This window comes from Podarcis bocagei (assembly GCF_964188305.1).
Source record: "Podarcis bocagei genome assembly, chromosome: 2".
Lineage (NCBI taxonomy): Eukaryota > Metazoa > Chordata > Lepidosauria > Squamata > Lacertidae > Podarcis > Podarcis bocagei.
Genome location: NC_138126.1, coordinates 2,436,756 through 2,458,765, shown reverse-complemented (window position 1 = coordinate 2,458,765; position 22,010 = coordinate 2,436,756). Strand labels below are relative to the sequence as shown.

Genomic DNA, 22,010 nt, shown 5'->3' with positions numbered 1-22,010 from the left:
CCAAGAACTAACTTAGTTGGTCTTTAAGGTGCTACTGGAAGGAATTTTTTTATTTTGACTATGGCAGACCAACACGGCTACCTATCTGTAAATGTAAAAGTATGTTCAATTATTGTTGAAAATGGTATGTTAAAAAACTAATAAAAAGTTATATAAAAAAGACATCAAACTAAACTAGAAAGGTATTCAATGTAATTGTTTTAAAGTCATCAAACTCAAAACAGAACTAAAACAATATAAAATACCAAAATCTGTTAAAATACAGGTAATTAAAACAGAACACGCCCCACCCTTGCCATCTTCTGACTGTCCCCCCCCCCCAGGGTCTGGTGTTTTGGCTGCTCTCTGGTGCTGGGGAGGAGCAGAGTGACCCCCATCTCCTTACCTGAGGGCCCACAACCCCCGGCCCTCCTGGGGGTCCGGTCTTGCCTTGGAATCCCTGTGAGGGAGAGAAAGAAGGGGGGGAGGTTACAACTGTGATAAGAATTTTAAAGTCTTAGATATATAATAAACGTACCAACCAAGCACATACACAGATCAGCGCAGGAAGACTGACCTGAAACAATTTTTTATTCCCAAACTGAGCAAATGTTTTCTCTGCAAAGTCAAAGGAAAATGGAAACGCCTCCCCATTGTCTTTTCCTTCACAAATCCTGTCTTAAGGGTATATCTGTGTATGAATAGGGTGTGAGCCTGTGACGTGGCTCAGGAACTAAGTATTTATCATTACAAAAGACTGGCCAGGTTCCCTAGGGTATCCAATCAAGTGAGCATTAACAGGTAACCTGCCAGACAGGAGGTAAACAATGCACTCAGATTTCTGCTGTAGACCGCCCTTTCTGTGATGTGGGTATGATGTATGGAGAGGTGGTCTGGAGCTCCAGGGCAGGGAATTTAAAATGTCTATATAAGGGCGGGCACAGCTTGGTTCTGGGTCCTCTTCTGTCCTCCTGCATGTGGGGGGAGCACCCTGTTGCAACAGCTTTAATAAAGATCAGGCTTACTAGCTGCTTCGCTTCTCAATATTCTCTGGTTGGCCTCTGCTATTTTCTCCTACAGATAGGGAACCCACGTAAGGACTCTATATGGGCTCTTGGATACCCCATAAGGGAAAAGGGGCAGATTTTGTTTACAACACGACTCTCTCTTGTTTCCCCTGGGTGGGATTCCTCCTGAATGACCTGGTGTCCACAATGGTGTCAGAAGTGGGATGAGATGCGATGGAGGAGTGAGAGGGATCCGTTGGAAAGCAGGGTATTCGATGCACCACGTCAAATGCGTGAAAACCCCCCGTGTGTGTGCAGAGCGCAAAAGCAAAAAAAAAAAGACACTCAGAGTCACTCAACTCTGAGTGTCTTAACTGTTGGGGAATCCTAAGGAAGCAAATAGTTCTACGTCACCTAAGGGATTGTCTGAACCTTTATAGCTCAGCTCAATTCCTGAGTGCCGTTGGTTCCCCAAGTTGGTGAGGCTCATTTGACCACAATGAGAAGCCAAAGATTCGGTGTCATCGGCGCAGCCCTGTGGAACTCTCTGCCACTGGAGACCTACCAGCTTTTCAACACCTGCTGGAAACCTTTTGATTCCACCAGGTGAATAGGTCCTTCTGCGATGGTTTGCTAGCGTTTGTTTTTAATTCTTTGGCTTGCTTTCACTTCTTTAATGGTTTTTACCTTTATATAATTGCAAACCGCTGTGAACTAGTTCTATGGTAGGAATTACAGCGGTTATCTTGGTTGTCAAACGTAACCCGTTCCGGAAGACCGTTCAGATTCCAAAACATTTGACAACCGAGGCGCAAAGGGACAGGGTCAATTTCAATGGTGAAAACTGAAGAACACGCAGCGGAAGCCATTTGACTTTGAAGGCGCATTCAAAAATGGGGAAAATATGGTACTTCCGGGTTTTCGGCATTCGGAAACCAAAATGTTCGGCTTCCGAGACGCTCGAAAACCGAGGTACCGCTGAACTTTCATAAGGAAACGAATGTTGCTCTTCGGAGTTTGGTTAGCCAACAGATCCGCCTTGCAGCGATGTCGTCCAGTCAGCAGGGGAGAGGAGAGGGAGTAGGAGTAGGAGTAGGAGTACTAGGAGTAGGAGTACTAGGAGTAATAAGCAAGGAGTAAGCAAAGAGTAACTTACGACTTCTCCCCGCTGGCCAGGGTGTCCGGGCAGACCGTCCTTCCCCGAGGGGCCCTGTGGGCAAAGAAGACAAGAGGGTCAGTGGGTGGCCAGAGGGGGGATGACCGGTGGGGGTGGGCAGAGTGTGGGGGCAGATAACCGAGAACTCACCGGAGGTCCTTTTGGCCCAGGGAATCCGTTTGGTCCTTGTGGTCCCGGTTGACCCTGTGGAAGACGCAGAAGGAGAAGGAAACATTGAGAAGCAGCTGGTGGAGGAGGAACCGCAAGGCTTCCTAAAATCATTGGGACCCCAAAGGGTTATCTAGACAAACCCCCTGTAAGAGGGGGGGGTTTACTGGTTTTTTTATTATGTATTTTTGGATTTTGTGATTTTATGTTGTCTCTGCCCTGAGGCCTGTGGGCACAGGGTGGTATACAAATGTGATATATAAGAATAATTTTAAAAGCAGGAATCCTTTTTGCCCAACATGTTTCTCGAACCCACAACCCTGAGATTAAGAGTCTCATGCTCTACCGACTAAGCAGACGGTGACGCAGGGGAAACCGACCCCTAAGTAGCAGCAGCACCCAGAGAGCAAACGGCAACGTGTAACAAAACATTGTCAATTTCAAAATTTTAGTCGGGCAGGGCCTGCCCTTGGGAACTCCCTGACACTTGATAGCAGGCAGGTGCCTTCGCCGTGCTCAAAACTTTATACTTAGGGGCTTAGAAAGTGGTGTGTGTTTTAATCTGCTTGTTTAACTAAATTATTGTCCTAAATTATTGCTGTGAATTTTTCTCGTTGACAATTTTATTCTTCTATCTTCTTCTTTCTTTGCAAACCATGTTGAGGCTGCTGTTTGTTTGTTTGTTTACAGTCAAGCAGTAAATAAATGTCACAAAACAAATACATAAAATGAATAAACGTTGTGCTGGATCCGGATGCGCCATCACCACCCAGATTCCAGAGCAGCGATGCCTGAGGAAAGGCAGCTGTGACCTTTGGAACTCCCTGCTACTGGATGTTCACATGTCGTGCGCTTTTAAATTCGAGTCTCGGTGCTCTCTTAATTCCCTGAGATTCTCACTGGGGGCTCCTTCCTCCTCCTCCTCCATCTTTCCTTAACCCCCCCCCCCATCTTCCTTCCTGTTTACTCACCCTTTCCCCGGGGGGCCCGGCTGGTCCTTCGCTGCCCGATGTGCCCTGCATGAGGATGAGATGAAAAGGAAACTTTTTAGAAACACAGAATCGCCTCTGCCAGCCCTGAGAGAACCCAGGAGGCCCCTGGAAAGGGAGGCTGAATCTAAACATATATAAAACACGCTGTGAAAATGCTTTTCTAAAAAACGTTTTAAGATATATATTGAACCTGCAGTTAGCTCAACATCGCCATCTAGTGTCACATTTGTATAATGCACTTAAAACACACTTAAAATGTTATATTTGCAGCTGTATAGCTGAGTCCAGAGACAAAGAGCCCCATATCCCATAAACCAACCTTTGCTCCAGACTTCCCTGTGGCCCCTCGTGGCCCCCGCTGGCCTCGTGGCCCCTAGAAGAACAGGTGGCACAGAGAGAGAGAGAGAGAAGTAAGTGATCCGGAGAGCCAGGGGGCAACTCATCCCAGTGCAGCCTCCCTCCCATCTGAGGGGATCCAGTTCCGCCCTCCTTACGGTCATTTCCGGGTTCAGCGCATGATCGCACATGTATCAGTGGCGCCTAATACGGGGGTTGCCAGTATCGCAGATCCTCTTGGGTGGGGGGTCCTCCCCTCCCCTCCTCCCCTCTCCCAATTAACCTCCGTCTCTGAATATTATTGCAGACGCTCTCAGGGGAGTCTGCCCCCCTCCGCTCCCCCTTCCCCTCTCCCAATTAACCTCCGTCTCTGAATATTATTGCAGACGCTCTCAGGGGATTCTGCCCTCCTCCGCTCCCCCTTCTCCTCTCCCAATTAACCTCCGTCTCTGAATATTATTGCAGACGCTCTCAGGGGAGTCTGCCCCCCTCCGCTCCCCCTTCCCCTCTCCCAATTAACCTCCGTCTCTGAATATTATTGCAGACGCTCTCAGGGGATTCTGCCCTCCTCCGCTCCCCCTTCTCCTCTCCCAATTAACCTCCGTCTCTGAATATTATTGCAGACGCTCTCAGGGGATTCTGCCCTCCTCCGCTCCCCCTTCCCCTCTCCCAATTAACCTCCGTCTCTGAATATTATTGCAGACGCTCTCAGGGGATTCTGCCCTCCTCCGCTCCCCCTTCTCCTCTCCCAATTAACCTCCGTCTCTGAATATTATTGCAGACGCTCTCAGGGGAGTCTGCCCCCCTCCGCTCCCCCTTCTCCTCTCCCAATTAACCTCCGTCTCCAAGCCTCACCAGTAGGAGGGAGCACACACAGAGGAAGAACCACTAGGGCCCACCATCTGCCCCCCAGCATATCACCAGGACCCCCCCCCCACATCTCAGGCTTGGGCCCTGGAATTTTGTGTCTAGGGTGATCCTGACCTGGCGCCCCTTCCCATGGGTGGGAAAGACAGTATGTGTGGGTCCCGCCTCCCCACCCCCAACTGTCCATTAAGATGTGGGGAGTGAAATGGGGATAGTGAATAGGACGGCAAAAACTGCCCCCACCCGATTTGACCCACGCCACCTTCCTCCTTGGCTACTCACCGTGGGGCCTCTCTCGCCTCGGGGTCCCAACTTCCCAGAGATCCCCTGCAAGGAGGAACAAAGGCAGATGATCCACAGCAGGATCCCACAAACATTTAACCCCCCCCTCTCCCCCTCCCTCTCCCTCCTTCTAGCTGTGCGACTAATCAACACAGTTTGGCTTCATCCTGCAAAAGGGGCTTAGTTCCCCCCCCCCCCCAGCGGCTCCAACACCTTTTGGCAGGATTGGAACCCAGGCTTCCTTTACAACAGTCACTCACTTTTGGGGGGCCCTACATTCCATAGACTCACCCCCAGCTCCCCCTAACCCTAGAAAAAGCACTGTTTGGAACAGCCATCTGCACAACACCCAAGGAAGACGCCGCCGCCGTAAAATTCAGAACAGTGGTGGAAGTCTTTTATAATATTTCAACTAGGACTTATATATCATAATGTTTGAAGTGTGAATTTGGAATCATTGATCATGAAAGGCATTTTTTCTCTTCGTTCTTTTCCGTTTTTGTTGGTTTCTTTTATTTTTCGTCTTTCTTCTTTTCTAGTCTGCATTCTGGAAAATTGTGTAGATTTTATGTATGGTTATGTATTGTTTCTATCTCTCCCCCCCTTTTTGGGGGTAACATCTAATAAAATTTAATAAAAAATTTAAAATAATAATAATTCAGGACAGCAGCAATCGATTCGAAACTATTTAGTTTAATGAATTTGACATCTTTCCGAAACCGCCCGCCCAAAAGATAAGTTGCCTGGGGGGGGCTGGGAGCTCCTCAAGGAGGAGGGGGCCACTTACCCGTCCCCCCTTTTCGCCGTTCGTCCCAGGGAAGCCAGGGAAGCCTTGAGAGCCCTGAAGAGGAGGAGGAAGAGGCGGTTAAGACAAGGCGGAAGAGGACTTTCGGAATGGACCGGCCGGGACATCGCAAGGGGTTGGACTAGATGGCATCAGGGGGTCCTTTCCAACGCTACAATTCTATGAAAATCGGAGTGGGGGGGCCCAGTGAGTGCAGGGGCCACGAAGGAGGCGGGAGGAGGACGGACACAATGTCTCTCCCTGCAAGGAGATGGGACAATTCCACCCCCATTATTAGGAGGGTACAGAGTTGGGTACCGATGCCACAAGGGTCAAGTACCTAAATTTGGAGGAATACTGACCTTAGGTCCCTGTCGGCCGGGATACCCAGGGAGACCCGGAACACCCAGTTTCCCCTGCAAGAAAGAGAGATGTAAAAAATAAAGTGAGCAAGGAGACTTATACCCCCAGGGAGGATGCCCTAAAACCCAGAAAAGGAGTAAAACCAGATGAACTAATAATAATAATAATAATAATAATAATAATAATAATAATAATAATTGTACCCCACCCATCTGACTGGGCTTCCCTGCCGGACGGCTCCCAACGAATTATAAAACCACAGGGGGACCAGTCCACCTCCACCTGCAGCTGGACTAGATGACCACTGCAGGGCCCTCAAAACTCTCCACCACCCCCCAACCCGGAATCCGCACCTTCTCTCCGACGAGCCCAATGGGACCTGGGTCCCCGTGGGGTCCGGTGCGGCCCTTAGGGCCTTCGGGGCCGTCTTCGCCTCGGGATCCTGGGACGCCGACTTCGCCCTGATCGGGGGGGGGGGGAGAGAGAGAATGAGGCAGGAACAAGAAACAGGGGAGGGGGCTGCGGGTGCAAGTGGGGAGGGGGCTTGTCCTACTTACCCGGTCCCCTTTCACGCCCATGTCGCCCTTGAAACCAGGAAACCCTTCTTCCCCCTGAAGAAAATAAAAGGGGGGGAGTGGCATTAAGAGGGATTCAGGGACCCTACAGACTCAGAACCCCAAAGGGACCCCAGGCTTTGTCCCCCCCCCAGGTTCGATGGTGTGATAGGAATTTTGAGGTCTTAGATATAAGTAAAATGTTCATAAGTGTACTAACCAAGCATGTACATAGTTCAGCACCGACCTGAAACCATTTTGATTCCCAAACTGAGCAAATGTTTTCTCTGCAAGGTCAAAGGAAAATGGAAAAGCCTCCCCATTGTCTTTTCCTTCACAAATCCTGTCTTAAGGGTATGTCTGTCTGTGTATGAATAAGCTGTGAGCCTGTGACCCAGCTCAGGAACTAAGTATTTGTCATTACAAGAGACTGGCCAGGCTCCCCAGGGTATCCAATCAAGTGAGCATTAACAGGTAACCTGTCAGACAAGATAAACAACGCACTCAGATTTCTGCTGTAGACCGCCTTTTCTGTGATGTAGGTATGATGCATCTGGGGTGGTGGTCTTAGGTTACACCCCTTCTGTGATGTATGTATGATGTATGGAGGGGTGGTCTTGAGCTCCAGGGCAGGGAATTAAAAAATAAGGGCAGGCACAACTTGGTTCTGGGTCCTCTGTGTGAGGGGAGCACCCTGTTGCAACAGATCAATAAAGATCAGGCTTACTTGCTGCTTTGCTTCTCAATATTCTCTGGTTGGCTTCTGTTATTTTCTCCGACCAATAGTGATCCTACGTAAGGACTCTATGTGGGCTCTTGTGTCCCCCATAAGGGAAAAGGGGCAGATTTATTTGTTTACAACAATGGCCACCTGCCAGCGATTCCTTTGCTGCGATTGTGGGGGGTTGGACTAGATGACACCTGGGGGGCCCCTCCAAACCCTACAGTTATGGAATTTCATGTTTTCTCCGTAGCTGAACAGAAATGTGGGTTTTGGGGGTGTTGCTGCTGTTTTCTGATCCACCACTTCCCTTCCCAAGAACCCACCTTTTCGCCTTTGTGGCCGTTGAAGCCTCGAATGCCGTCCATTCCCTATGAGGAGAGAGAGGGGGTTGGGGGGGGGAGAAATTATACGTGGAGCGTCTTATATTCCAGGCTCTCGCCTCCCCCCCCCCCCAGCCATACCCGCCCTGTCTCTCCTACCCAACAGGTCTGGGCCCAAAACCGGGACACATGTCTTCCGTGTCTTCTGGGCAACGCTTCCGAATTAACTTGCATGACTTGCGTGCGATCATGTCCCCCCCACACCCAGCACTTTTGAGGGATAAGATTGTGGTGTGAGATCACAGCACCACTTTCTAATGCAAAAACATAAAAAAAAAATCCCCCAGTTTTCCCAGGACAGTTACAAGGTGTGCAACCATTCTTATTACTATTATTTATTAGATTTGTATAAAAAGGTAAAGGGACCCCTGACCATTAGGTCCAGTCGTGGCCGACTCTGGGGTTGCGCACTCATCTCGCTCTATAGGCCGAAGGAGCTAGAGTACAGCTTCCGGGTCAAGTGGCCAGCATGACAAAGCCGCTTCTGGCGAACCAGAGCAGTGCATGGAAATGCCGTTTACCTTCCCGCTTGAGCGGTACCTATTTATCTACTTGCACTTTGAGGTGCTTTCGAACTGATAGGTGGGGAGGAGCAGGGACCGAGCAACGGGAGCTCACCCCATCGCGGGGATTCAAACCGCCCACCTTCTGATTGGCAAGCCCTAGGCTCTGTGGTTTAACCCACAGCGCCACCCGCGTCCCTTATTAGATTTGTATACCACCCACCAACTGAAGAAAAGGAAAAATATTTGCAGAAAAATACAAATTGCGGCGTAGGAGCGAGGGAGGGGCCCTCTCAATTTATTTCATTCTGACTGCATATGCCGCCTTATATAATAATAATAATAATAATAATAATAATAATAATAATAATAATAATAATAATTTATACCTCACCCTCCCTGGCCAGAGCCGGGCTCAGGGTGGCTAAGACCAGTAAAATTACAATAAAAACATAATGGGGGGGCCAATTTAAAATACAGGTTAAAATGCAATTTAAAATGCAGCCTCATTTTAAAAGTGGCCCATAAATCAAGACCATAAGGGGAGGGAAACTTAAGGGTCAGACTGAGTCCAAACCAAAGGCCAGGCGGAACAGCTCTGTCTTGCAGGCCCTGCGAAAAGATGTCAAGTCCCGCAGGGCCCTGGTCTCTTGGGACAGAGCGTTCCACCAAGTCGGGGCTAGTACTGAAAAGGCCCTGGCCCAAGCTGACACCAATCTAACCTCCTTGCGACTTGGGACCTCCAAAATGTTGTCATTTGTGGACCTTAAGGTCCTCCGTGGGGCATAACAGGAGAGGCGGTCCTGTAGGTACGTGGGTCCTGGGCCGCAGGGATGGCTTCAGGGGGTTGGGCTAGATGACCTCCAGGGGCCCCTTGCAACTTCTCTAAGGCTCCCAAGGGGCCGCCTTTCTCCCCTTCTCCAAAGGGAGAGAGCAGCCCTGCGCATCGGAAGCAAAGGACGATGGGAAATCCAGCCCTGCCAAGTCCCACGAGCCAATCAGGTGCTTGCTTACCTTCGCCCCGCGAGGCCCCGGGTAGCCAACTGGCCCCTGAGGACCAGACGGGCCCTGGAAGGGGGAACAGAGAGAGAGGAGGAGCTGGTTAGAGGAGAAATCACAAGGAGGGACCCTCCCCCCAAAAAATGCCCACCAGAAGACCCTCAGGGATCAGGGCCTCTCAGCCAATTTCATTCCGCTCCTCCACTACCCCACCTGCACGACTTTTTTTAAATTAGATTTTATTAAATATTATAAGGAAAGAAAAAAGAAATAGAAACAAAAATCAATACATAACACTGTAAACACATTTGTCTACGTATTTTCCAACTTGCAGACTAGAAAAGAAAAGAGACGAAAGATAAAAGGAAAGAAAAAAAGAAAAAAAATACTTTCCCTAATCAAGAATACCAAATTTATACTTCAAACATTACAACATATGAATCCTAATTAAAATATTCCTATAGCCTTCCACCGCATTCACCACATGTCTCTTCATTTCACCTTTACACCTGTTCTTCGGTCACTTCCTTTCCTTGAGCTCTTTCATAGTCCTTCAAATCTTTATGTTCTCTATATTCTTCACAAGGTTAGTCTAAGCACAACCAAACTTTCGCATTTGAGCCTTGCTTGTGTGAATATTCATTTAAGCATTCCCATTGTTTCTGTACCATAGTTTTGGATTTGTGTCTTATTAAATCCATCAGTTTACCAGCATGACTTTTAAGAGCTGCAGGGCAGGCTGAAATTCAACAGGTGCTGGCAGCTCCCCTTCTCCATGCCATTCGAAGCTGGATTTCTGCCTGTGTTGGCTAAGAGGTAGGATGGGGAAATGACCGACCCTGGTGCAATCCGCCCCTCAACGCCCCCGTTTTCCCGGCATATCTCTGGATTTCAGGCAAGGCAGAAATACCAAGTTGCTCAGGATGCAACCCTCTCCTTCCACGCTGTGTGTCTGTGAAGGTCCCTCCAAGAGAGGCCTTTTTAAAGTGTGTGCAAACCTGGGTTTCGTAAGGGCCTAAGAACCTAACTGTCTAGTCCGGGCCCCAACCAGATGCCTGTGGGGAAACGGCAAGCAGGATTCGAACGCGATTCTGGATTCAAGCAACTGGCATTCCACCTAGTAGCCACCGGGAGCCCTCTCCTCCTCCTTGAATTTGCCTAACCCTGTTTTGAGGCCGTCTAAGTTGGCAGCTGTCAATCACCGCCTCCAGTGGGAGGGAGTTCCACAGATTAACGGAGTGCTGCATGTCCTTGTATGTGTGAGACTGCACTGCCCCCTGCTGGATGGAAAAGGAGGCGCTGCTCTCTGTGTCGATTCCCCCTGCCACCTGGTGTCTGGAAAAGGCATAGCAGGAGTGCAAAAATAAAAGCATATTTTTTGTGTGTACTTTGCTCTTCCTGGGATATTTTTTCACTTATGGTCTGGAAACTGAGCTGCTTGCCTGCCCTGGAAAGGCTTGTTCTCCCTCTTGAAGACCCATCGCTGTCAGCAGAGACCCACATGGCGTCAATGGCTCAGAGAAACCGTTTCCCACGCCTGGTGATCTGCCGCCTACGGCCGTTCGTGGGCAGGGAGAGCCTCAGGGTGCCACTCCATACTTCCCCCATCACCCCCCTGGCTAGACTGCTGCCACGTGCTGGGCGTGGGGCTGCCCCTTCTCACCTGGTTTCCTTTGGTGCCTGGGTGGCCCTCTTTGCCAGGGTGGCCCTAAGAGAAAGGGATCGGGGTGAAAGGAAGGAGGGAGAGAGCGAGCAAGAAGGAGTTGAGTTAATAATCCACAGGACTTGGATTGCTGCCTCCTTTTCGAATCCCACTATTTGGGGAGAGGGCAACTCTCCATGCCAGTCTGCCAGGGCCTTCTTTGCCCAGGGCCAGGGGAAAACCCTTTGGGGACATGGGAGTTCAGCTGGAAAATGCCAGGAGGAGGCACAAAGGATGGGGCAGCAGCTCACTTCCTGTCTAATATGACTAGCAGGCTATGTAAAATGTGGGGGGGGGGGGTGGAATGATTATGATTATTGTATCAAAATGCTCTGTATTGTGTTTTTATTATTGTACTGCATAAATTATGTCCTTAATGTTGTACACCACCCTGGGATCAAGGGTGCTACCGTATGTAAATTGAAATAATAATAATAATAATAATAATAATAATAATAATAATAATAATAATAATTAATAATAATAATAATAATAATAATAACAACTACTACTACTGACCGTAGTTCACTTCCTGTTTAACATGGTTGCCACATCAACTCACTTCCTGTTTAACATGGTTGCCACATCAACTCACTTCCTGTCTAATATGGCTGCCTTCCTGTTTAACATGGCTGCCAGCGAATGCAAAGAGCACAATTCCTGTTCGAAACTGCCCCCTGTGGGCCCCAAAAGTGGTCGTCATGCCAACATTTCACAGTTTACCCTGTGGGAGGCTGATCTGTGACACTTTGTGGTGCCACCAGGACAGAAGGGCCACCCTTTGGGGGGATCTCAGGGGCCTTATGGACACCTGCTCTTTTTCGTAAGGGCCCCGGCCCGCTTGCGTTGCTGGGTAGGCCGGCCACAAAACTGCTGCAACAAGGTTGCATGGTTGTGACCATGGGTGGGTGAAGGTGTTGGTGCGGGGACTGGCGCCCAGCATGGCAACTAGGAAAACCCCAGCATAATCATGTTAACATTGTCCTCCCCTTGACAGAAACAGTGGCTTCTCAGCGTTCTCTCTTCAGTGGGGACTCCAAGAAGGGTAGAGGACACGGCCACCAGCTACTTCCTGTTCAACATGGCTCCCGTCTTTGCTGGGGGGGCCACTGAGTCAAGGGAGGCCTGAGGCAGAGGTGAGGGGCAGGTACTTACAGGAGGGCCATCGGAACCAGGCATCCCCGGAAGTCCAGGTTTCCCTCTGGGGCCCTGAAGGAGAAAATCCCATTAGCCCAAGAATGGTCACCCCAACCCTAAAACCCAACCCAACCCTAAAACCCATTCCATTCCAACCCTACCCTAAAACCCATTCCATTCCATTCCAACCCTACCCTTCAACCCAACCCTAAAACCCATTCCATTCCAACCCAACCCAAAAACCCAACCCTAAAACCCAAACCAACCCTAAAACCCTACCCAACCTAACCCAGTGGCCGCCTCCCTGCTTTGGGGTTCAGCGTCGCTGTCCCTCTCGGTCAGCAAGCCGGGGTCCCTCCCAGCTCACCTTCTCCCCATGAGGTCCCATTGCACCTTGAGGTCCCGGCAATCCCTGAGAAGAAGGAGAAAGAGGAGAACGTCGGGTGACGGGGGCCCTCCCAGCCCACTTCCTGGAGACGCCCTCCTGAGCCCCCCAACTGAGGACAAAAACGTCCACCCTCCCAGTTCTCTCTGGCGGCCCCTCAAATGCTTCCTCGCTCAGGGTCATTTCTTTGGGACCCGAAGGTCAAGAGAGCCTGCGGGATCGGGCCCAAGGGGGTCTCATCCTGCTCTTACAGTTGTCGGCCGGAGGCCTCCTCTAGAGACATTTCCGGAGATGGTCAAAGAGGCCCCACACCAGACCCGGGAAGAATTTCTATTTCCCAAGCCAATTATCCTAATTTCGTGCATTTTTGTCTCCCCTTTTCATCTGAAGCAAAGAGAATCAGCCCGTTTTCAGAGAAGCAGGCAAGCTGCAGCTTCGAAGGAGCACTTCTTGGAAGTTGTCCGTTCTTGAATAGAGAGATAAGCTTGCAAATGTTGCTTCCCTCTACTTTTTGAACCCACAAAAACACTCCACAGATGGGGAGCAGACGGAGCCGGTCCCTCTGCTATCTCCCAGCTCCAAAAATCCATTTAGCAGAGGATGTATCTGATATTAAACGGACGAGAGCAGATCTTAGTCAAAAGGCTGATCCATACACAGGAATCACAGCGTTGGAAGGGACCCCAGGGTCATCTAGTCCAACCCCCTAAAACGCAGGAATCAACGTTGGCCAGGAATCTATCTAGCAGTGTTTGGCGTTGGCTTCTCCCAACCTGAGGCCCTGGACTGCAATTCCCACCATTCGCTACACCCTGTGGGGCTGATGGGAATCGTAGTCTGAAAACGTCTGGAGGGCACCAGGTTGAGGAACGGCGGCTGGAGCGTCTCCTTAAAGCGATGCATCTGGAGAGGAAAGGGGCCTGTGAGCCAGTCCTGATGGCTGCCGTACGGAACCTCCCCATTCAGGGCTAGTCTATCTCCCCATTCCAGCCGTCCTGCGGACTTCATGCCGTGGAGGTGAGCGGGAAGGAGGATGTTGGGGACGGATCCAGCAGAGGTCCTCTGATGGGTTCACTCACCTGCGTCCCTGGAGTCCCCTGCTGGCCAGGGGGTCCCGGCTCCCCTTGAGGTCCCTGGTCAAAAACAAGAGATTCAGAGTCAGATTGTCGCAGTCCGAAACTGGGGAGCATCATGGCCCAGGACCCTCGTACCTACGGGACCACCTCTCCTGGTATGTCCCATGGAGGACCTTATGGTCTTCAAACAAAAACATCTTGGAGGTCCCGGGCCACAGGGAGGTTAGGCTGGCCTCAACTAGAGCCAGGGCTTTTTCGGCTGTGGCTCCGATCTGGTGGAACGCTCTGTCCCAAGAGACCAGGGCCCTGCGGGACTTGACATCTTTCCGCAGGGCCTGCAAGACAGAGCTGCTCCACCAGGCCTTTGGCCAAGGCATAGTCTGACCCCCTCTCTCCTTCTGTAATCTTCATAGAACTCTAACCCAATGGTTGCCATTAATTTGACTCTGAATTGATTTTAGAATGAATTGATTTTGGAATGTATTTTAATTAATTGATTGGGTTTTTATGGAAAATGTGTTGCTTTTACGGTATTGTTGTTAGCCGCTCTGAGCCTGGCTTCGGCTGGGGAGGGCAGGATATAAATAAAATCTATTTATTTATTTATTTATTTATTTATTTATTTATTTATTGTGGGGTGGGGGCAGGCATGGGGCCCCTCATTGAGCCCCCTCAATGTACAGAAGAGGCAATGCAGAAATCACAGCATCTCCGTCTTCCCGGCAGAACAGCTTCAAAAGGAGCAAGAGAGCAATTTACTCATTTCTGACACCGATATCCCCAGCCACTTTCCTCCATGGAAACGTACACTGCGTATTTTTAACGCTCTCTTCATTTCCTAAAAATTATAGACCGCTTGACTGCATTAAAACAACAACAACCACCCAAAGCAGATTTCAATAACAGAAAACCATACAATCAAGAGAAATCTACAACCCTGCTTTAACACACACAGAAAGTTAAAATACTAAAGCAAGGTAAAATTCACATCCATTCATTTTTAGCCACTATCAAAACAGGGATGCTTTCGGCAGGCTCTCAAAAGCCGACAGCCTCTTGGGATCAAGAGGCAGGGAGTTCCGAAGTGTAGATGCCACCAAAGTCATATATTGAATTCTTACAAACGTGGAAAGTGTCTTGTGTGGCACCTTGTAGTTGATGGAAGTGGTCCAGTGGGGGGCAAGTGGGGAAAGGCGATCTCGTGGGATCACCCGCTCCCCATTTTGACCTCACAACAGTCTTGGGATGAGAGACCGTGAGTGGCCCATCGCAGGTGAAGCGTTTTGAGCCCTGGATTCCCAGGGAAGTTTGGGATGGCAGCCCACACAGCACCCACCACGAGGCACCCCGGGGCGACTCAAAGTAGTACAATTCAAAGTGTTGGTGCTGACCTTTCAAGCCCTAAACGGCCTCGGTCCAGTATACCTGAAGGAACGTCTCCACCCCCGTTGTTCTGCCTGGACACTGAGGTCCAGCACTGAGGGCCTTCTGATGGTTTCCTCCCTGCGAGAAGCCAAGTTACAGGGAACCAGGCAGAGGGCCTTCTCGGTGGTGGCGCCCGCCCTGTGGAACGCCCTCCCACCAGATGTCAAGGAAATAAATGGCTTGGTCCAGTAGACCTGAAGGAGCATCTCCACCCCCATCGTTCTGCCCGGACACCTGGGTTCATCTCCAAGGGCCTTCTGGCAGTTCCCCAACTGCGAGAAGCCAAGTTACAGGGAACCAGGCAGAGGGCCTTCTTGGTAGTGGCGCCTGCCCTTTAGATGTCAAAGAGAAAAACAACTACCAAACTTCTAGAAGACATTTGAAGGCAGCCCTGTTTAGGAAAGCTTTTAATGTTTAACAGGTTATTGTATTTCAATATTCTGTTGAAAGCCGCCCAGTGTGGCAGGGAAGCCCAGCCAGCTGGGCGGGGTATAAATAATAAATTATTATTATTATTACTCACCAGGTTCCCCTTGGGCCCGTGGGGTCCATCCATGCCACGCACACCCTGTCAGGAGAACAGGCAGAGGCACAAGAGGCGGTTAGGGCTGGGGGGCTGGGGGTGCAGTTCAGTGGGGCAGGAAAACCCCCTCCCCAGCACTTACCGGAGGGCCTGGGATCCCTGGGGGTCCTTTGGGGCCAAGAAGACCTCGGGGGCCCTGAAGAAAAGGAGAGAGAAAAGGTCAGGCACTCACCTTCAGGGGGCTGGATCACAGAACTGTCAAGTAGGAAGGGACCCCTAGAGTCATCTAGTCCAGCTCTTTGCATGGCAAGAATCTGCTGCATCACAGTTTTTAATGCTCAGTGTTTTATTGTGTTTTTATGTCTGTTGGAAGCTGCCCAGGGTGACTGGGGCAAGGCAGTCAGTTAACAAATATTAACGTTGTTGTTGTTTTCTCCTCTGGACTGGAAAGGATACAATAATCTTTATTGTCATTCTCCCATAAAGAACAACGGAATTGAAAAATCTACATAAGACATTCAAAACCCAACAGGCCTGCTATCCCAGCTATCCCAGCCTGGTTGACCCCCTAAAAACTCTGATACCTCATTTTTAAATACAGTATACTTCCATAGAGACTCCTTACACTGCGTTTAAAACCAAAATCGCATTTGGGTAGAAATGTTTCTCAGGCGGCTTGGGGCTTGGTCTGGATTCAAAAACTGCAGTAGTAGTAGTACAGTGGTGCCTCGCAAGACAAAAAGAATCCGTTCTGAGAGTCTCTTCGTCTAGCGGTTTTTTCGTCTTGCGAAGCAAGCCCATTGATGGATTAGCGCTATTAGCAGCTTTTAGCGGCTTATCAGCTTAGCGGATAAGTGGATAAGCGGCTTAGTGGCTTAGAAAAAGGGGGGGAACCCGCAGGAACTCGCAAGACATTTTTGTCTTGCGAAGCAAGCCCATAGGAGATTCGTTTTGCGAAGCACCTCCAAAACGGAAAACTCTTTCGTCTAGCGAGTTTTCTGTCTTGTGAGGCATTCGTCTTGCGGGGCACCACTGTAGTAATAATAATAAAAAGACACAGTCCACTGTACAGCTTCAAAACACAGCAGCTACGAACCACCTTGATGTAATGTCCTGAAATTTGACAATACTTGAAATTATAATAATAATAGCCACCTTTATTTTAAGGGTGGGTGGGGCTTCCGGGGAGGGGGAGGGGCTTAAGGCCTTGTTGGCAGGAAGCCATTTGCACACCCATTTGAGTTTATATGAATTTTGTTGGATCCTGACGCTTGGACTGCCATTCCTAAATATTTATAGTTCGAGACTTCTTCTAAATTTTGGCCCTGAAGTTTCCAATTTCTGAGCTTTGGTTTTTTCCCCAAAAGCAATAATTATCCTCTGATAGTTTATTTCGAAGCATTCCCTCTCACAGTAGGCAGCTAATGGGGCTACGATCCAGCTGTCAGGAGGACTGTACCACTTCGGATGGGAGGCGAGGACTCGCCACTTTAGGGGCGAGAGGTCCCTGCCTTCCCTTGTCACCCTCGGCCGTTGCTTGGGAGGACGAGGCCCCCGCCATTGGGGTACACCAATAGGGGCCCCAAACCTGGCCAGACCCCAAGATCCCTTGCAGGAACGGGACCATACACACCGGTTCTCCAGGAAGCCCACGTTGGCCGACCTCTCCGTCATCTCCCTGCAACGGGGGGGGGGGGGAGGGAGACAGAGTCACAAAGGAGCTCAGGGAACAACAGGGTCTCTGTGCATGTGCAGAATTCATCTCAGGGAACGCTGCCTCCACCCCTCCACCAAAAAACATTCCTGTGTATGCGTAAAGGCTCTCAAACCCCCACCCCCCCAGCCAGAGAATCTCAACTCCTGCTGTTTTTGAATGGGCAGGTTGAAAAATAATGCATATACTTGGTTTTTAATGTCTGATGTTTTTTGATGCTTTCATATTGGTTGAAAGCCACAATTATCATCATCATCATCATCCTTTTGGAACATGGAAAGAGCCTATCTTTGACAAACTGATAACACCGATAGTATTTACTTGGACTTTTTCATTTGAACCCAGGTACAACCGGACTCATTCTGGTTTTCTTTCTTTTTTTAAAAAGATATTTATTGAAATTTTCAAAATATTACAAAATTAAAAAAGAAAAATACAAAATAAAAATAGTTAAAAACAATTCGCTCTTTCAATGACTTATCTTTCATTTGCTTATTTCCCGGACCTCCTCACGCCTCCCTTTTCTGTATTCCTGTTCAGATAGTTAGTTCAGCAAATCCCTCCCCTCTTTGTTTATCCTGGTCTTCAATCTTAAAATATTGTAACATTGGATTTTTACCTATTAATCGTCCATTTTCTCGTATTCCCTTATAACATTACAGCTATAGACCACTTAGTTTCTATCCAACATCATTCTAACATTCATTAATTTTACAATATTTCTGTAAATAGTCTTTAAACTTTTTCCAATCTTCTTCCACCAACTCTTCTCCCTGGTTTTCTTTCTCACCTGTTGATCTTTGCTTGGGGTTACAAGCGTTCTCTCTGTTATAGATACGTTATAAGAGGGTTTTTTATATATATATATATATATATATAAATGCAAAGAGATGAGGTCAAAGGGCCTCTGTAAGTCAGCATCTTGTCCTCACAGTGCCTGTGGGAAATTGGCAATCAGGATTCGAACCCCTCTCTCTTCCTGTGGTTGCCAGCAGCTGGGATCCAGAAGCCTCGTGTCTCCAGCCATGAACAGCCCTTTCCCCCTCCAGGAATTTCTCTCATCCCCTTGTAAAGCCATCCAACTTTGGCGGCCATCATGGGGGAGGGAGTTCGGTAGGTTAACCTGCCTGAATATGGACTTTTGAAATCCATCCTCAACAAGGAGGAGAAGCAGGACTAAGATGTGGAGATATCCTTCAGAGATCCAGACCGTGGGGCGCTCCGAAAAATTAATAATAATAATTTGGACTATAAGTTGATTTTTTTTATTTTAGTTTTTTTATTTCAATTGGAGTACTATGATTGGATGTATTAACTGGATGTTTTTTATTGGAAAATCAACAAAAATGACTTTTGTAAAAAAAGAACTCCATCCTGAATCTTCTCACATTCCACTTCCCCAAATGTCCACCGGTTTGAGTGTTAAGAGAGAGGGAAATGAACTTTCTCCCTTCCATGCATAATTTCGTAAATTTCCACCACGCCTTCTCCTCTTCCAGGCTTTTTCTCCAAGATGAGAAGCTCCAAACTTGGCAACCTCACAGGGGTCTTGCTCCGCCCCCTAGAATATTTCTGCTTTTTTTCTACGCCCTCTTGACGGACGGACCTCTGGAGGATCAAACCCCACTGTATGTTCCCTGCACCCCAAATCCCCCTCTCTTTGCACCCGCAGCCAGTACTCACCCTCTCGCCATCTTCCCCGGGGGGACCAGGAACACCCTGAGATCCAGAGTCACCCTAGTGTGGGGTGAGAGAGAGGCACACTGATCAGAAGAGACACAGAAGAGCAGACCCCCTGCACGAGGCCCCGCCTCCTTCACCCAAGGGATTCTGGGAACAGTAGTTTGTTGGGAATCTGAATACGTGCAGCTCCTCACAGAGAGTCAATTACGGTTTGGCCGACAGCCAAGGCAATGTGAAGGAGTAAGTCTGCCTGGTGATACAGAGGCATGGAGACAGCTCCATGATTGATCAAGGTCTCTCACGGGAATAATGATTAATGGTCTACTAACTGGAAAGTGTGCTAGCACGAGTTTGAGAGTAGGAGCTGGAGGTTGAGAGTTGTGAGTTGTGTATGAGAGAGCTAGCTAAAGATCCGTGTTCTGTTCCTTTAAATAGTCCACAGTATATAATAAACACCTAACTACAAGTTCCTGGTTCATGCTTCGTCCATCCTGTCTGCAGCCAAGTTGCCAATTGCTTTCGTGAACTCTGCGTTTACTCTGCTAGGTCTGGTTAAGGCCCTGCAACTAGTCAGAAAGTTGCGAAACACCAGTAGGTTTTGCCAATAGGTTATGGGCCCAGGACGCTTCCAATGGGGTCAGAAAACCCGAGCTCCTCTGGGCTCTGTCTGGGCCTCCAGAGGGATGAGATGCAGAAATTCAACAGGTGCATTCATTGAGGGTGGAAGGATTCACCTGTTGAACGTCCGGCTGCCAGGGAGCGGTCAGAAAGTACCAAGGAAAGCCTAAATAATTTGTTGTGGTGGTGGTTGTTAAGAGCCCAGTGGCAGCAGGATCATGCCCAAGAAGAGGGCGCATCTAGTCTAGGATCTTGTCCTCACAGCGGTCAACCAGGTGCCTATTATGGGATGCAGCAATTCTCCCCACCTGCAATTCCCAGCCATGATATCCAGAGGCATTTGGAAGGAAAACATAGCCATTGTGGATAGTAGCCATTATTTTATTTTATTTTAATCCAATGAATAATAAACTGGGAACCAAAAGTTGTTTGTTTGTTTGTTTGTTTGTTTGTTTGTTTGTTTGTTTATTAAAAAGTTGAATTAATTTAAATTAATGCCCCCAGGGGTGGGGGAAGAAATTTGATTTTGTTTACAATTTAATGGGAAGCTGCCTAATTTGCACTCCTTGGAACGATGCCCAAACCAAAACAGAATCATTCATTCGAAATTTGCACTTTTTCCGAAATTCCTGATGCAATTCTCTGCCCAGATGATATTTACAAAAATGTACATACTAGAGGGTATAAAAATGTTTGTAAAAAAGGTGTCTATTAGTGAAATATAACACACACAAACGTGTTAAACTATAAAATATTATTCAAATATTATTCAAGGCGGTTATGAGAGGGCTGTTTGTCCAACAAAACTCAATAAAAAAGAAAGGAAAGGAAAAAAATAAAAGAGAAAATTTAGATGCAATTCTAGAAAAAGAGAAAGAATGAGCAAAAAAACCTAACAAAGAAACAGTAAAACAGGCAATTAGGTTGTTGCAAACACAATATTCAATCGTTATTAATGAAGAAATAGGATGAAAAATTAAAAGATGCAAACAAAAATATTTTGAGCATGCCAATAAGTCAGGAAAATTATTGGCATGGCAAATAAGGAAAAATGAAGGCAAATGGCAAGAAAACAGAAAAAACAGAAAAACCAAAAGAAATTAGGGAAGCCTTTGTCAAGTACTTTGCTGATTTATACAAAAAGGGGACAGAAAATATACCAAAGATAGAGGAATATCTTAAAAAGAGTAATTTACCAAAAATAAAAACAGATAAGTTAGCAGTATTAAATGAAGAAATAACAGGGCAAGAGGTCTTAAATGCAATAAGTTAAGCAAAAGTTGGGAAATCACCCGGACCGGATGGGCTATCAGCTAAGAAACTGAGTGAACAGCTTGTGAACCCTCTAAAAGATCTGATGAATGAAATTCTAAAAATAGGGAAGGTTCCAGAGACATGGAAAGAAGGATATATAACACTAATTCCAAAATAAGAGTCAGATTTGATGTCAGTTAAACAGATTAAAAAAGGCTTTAGAGGAATATATTAATAAAGACCAAGCAAGGTTTCTACCAGGTAGACAATGAAAAGATAATATTATAAATATTTTGAATATAATAGAATACCTGGAAGTTAGAAATGAAAAACAAGCGGTCCTAATGTTTATGTACGCAGAGAAAGCCTTTGATAATATCTCTTGGGACTTTATGAAAAAAGTCCTAGAAGAGATGGAATTTGGAGAAAAATATAGGAGGGAAGTCCAAGCTATTTACTCAGAACAAAGAGCAAAACTAATTGTAAATCAAGTGATAACAAAACAGTGTGAGATTCAGAAAGGAACAAGACAAGGATGCCCGTTTTCACCACTTTTATTTATTATGGTCCTGGAAGTTTTAGCAAGGAATATTAGAGAGGATAAAGAAATAGTAGGTATTAGGAAAAGTAAATATGAATACAAATTAAAAGTTTTTGCAGATGATTTAGTAATCACTGTAGAAGAACCAAAGATATTTCTCCCAAAGGTAATAGAAAAAAATACAGGAGTTTGGTCAAGTAGCAGGATTTAAACTTAACAAGAAGAAAACTAAGCTACTTCTTAAAAATCAAAAAGAAGAAGAAGAGAACTATCCCAAGAGTTAGGAATTGAAATTCATAAAAAAGTTAAGTACCTACGAATATGGTTAACAACAAGAAACATAAATGTATATAAAGATAATTATGAGAACATGTGAAATTAAATTAAAAGAAATCTAGAAATCTGGGGAAGGATGAATATTTCCATGTTAGAGAAAACTGAAGCAATAAAGATGAGTGCTTTGCCAAAGATACTATTTCTATTTCAGATGATCCTGGTGATAAATAACAATATATCCTTCAAAAAATGGCAAAAAGATATTTCAAAATTTTATCTGGAATGGGAAAAGACCAAGGATAAAACATAAGATACTAACAGACTTAAGAGACAGAGAAGGCTTTTCCCTCTCAGATTTGAAATTGTATTTTGAAGCGGCATGTCTTGTTTGGGTAAGGGATTGGATAAAATTAGGAAAAGAAGAAGAGTTAGAATTAGAAGGACCAGACAATAGATTTGGCTGGCACTCGTATTTATGGTATGGGAAAGGGAAAATGCATAAAGGTTTTTCAAATCATATAATAAGAAAGTCATTAATAAGAGTCTGGGGAAAATATAAAGATCTGTTAGAGTGGAAAACAC

The 22,010-nt window shown here is 47.2% G+C and overlaps 1 protein-coding gene across 1 annotated transcript in view; it reads right to left on the bottom strand.

The window, feature by feature from the left end:
• The window catches only part of COL11A2 (collagen type XI alpha 2 chain), a 102,485-nt gene that overhangs the window by 30,409 nt on the left and 50,066 nt on the right, over positions 1 to 22,010 (bottom strand). The window contains exons 19-38 of the mRNA XM_081181713.1: positions 18,740 to 18,793; positions 16,976 to 17,020; positions 15,485 to 15,538; positions 15,343 to 15,387; positions 13,398 to 13,451; positions 12,301 to 12,345; positions 11,952 to 12,005; positions 10,758 to 10,802; positions 9,110 to 9,163; positions 7,536 to 7,580; positions 6,492 to 6,545; positions 6,288 to 6,395; positions 5,934 to 5,987; positions 5,575 to 5,628; positions 4,788 to 4,832; positions 3,622 to 3,675; positions 3,282 to 3,326; positions 2,293 to 2,346; positions 2,143 to 2,196; positions 386 to 439 (exon numbers count right to left, since the gene is read on the bottom strand). Coding sequence (XP_081037839.1) covers positions 386 to 439; positions 2,143 to 2,196; positions 2,293 to 2,346; positions 3,282 to 3,326; positions 3,622 to 3,675; positions 4,788 to 4,832; positions 5,575 to 5,628; positions 5,934 to 5,987; positions 6,288 to 6,395; positions 6,492 to 6,545; positions 7,536 to 7,580; positions 9,110 to 9,163; positions 10,758 to 10,802; positions 11,952 to 12,005; positions 12,301 to 12,345; positions 13,398 to 13,451; positions 15,343 to 15,387; positions 15,485 to 15,538; positions 16,976 to 17,020; positions 18,740 to 18,793 — 1,071 coding nt within the window. The remainder of the gene's footprint in view (positions 1 to 385; positions 440 to 2,142; positions 2,197 to 2,292; positions 2,347 to 3,281; positions 3,327 to 3,621; positions 3,676 to 4,787; positions 4,833 to 5,574; positions 5,629 to 5,933; positions 5,988 to 6,287; positions 6,396 to 6,491; positions 6,546 to 7,535; positions 7,581 to 9,109; positions 9,164 to 10,757; positions 10,803 to 11,951; positions 12,006 to 12,300; positions 12,346 to 13,397; positions 13,452 to 15,342; positions 15,388 to 15,484; positions 15,539 to 16,975; positions 17,021 to 18,739; positions 18,794 to 22,010) is intronic.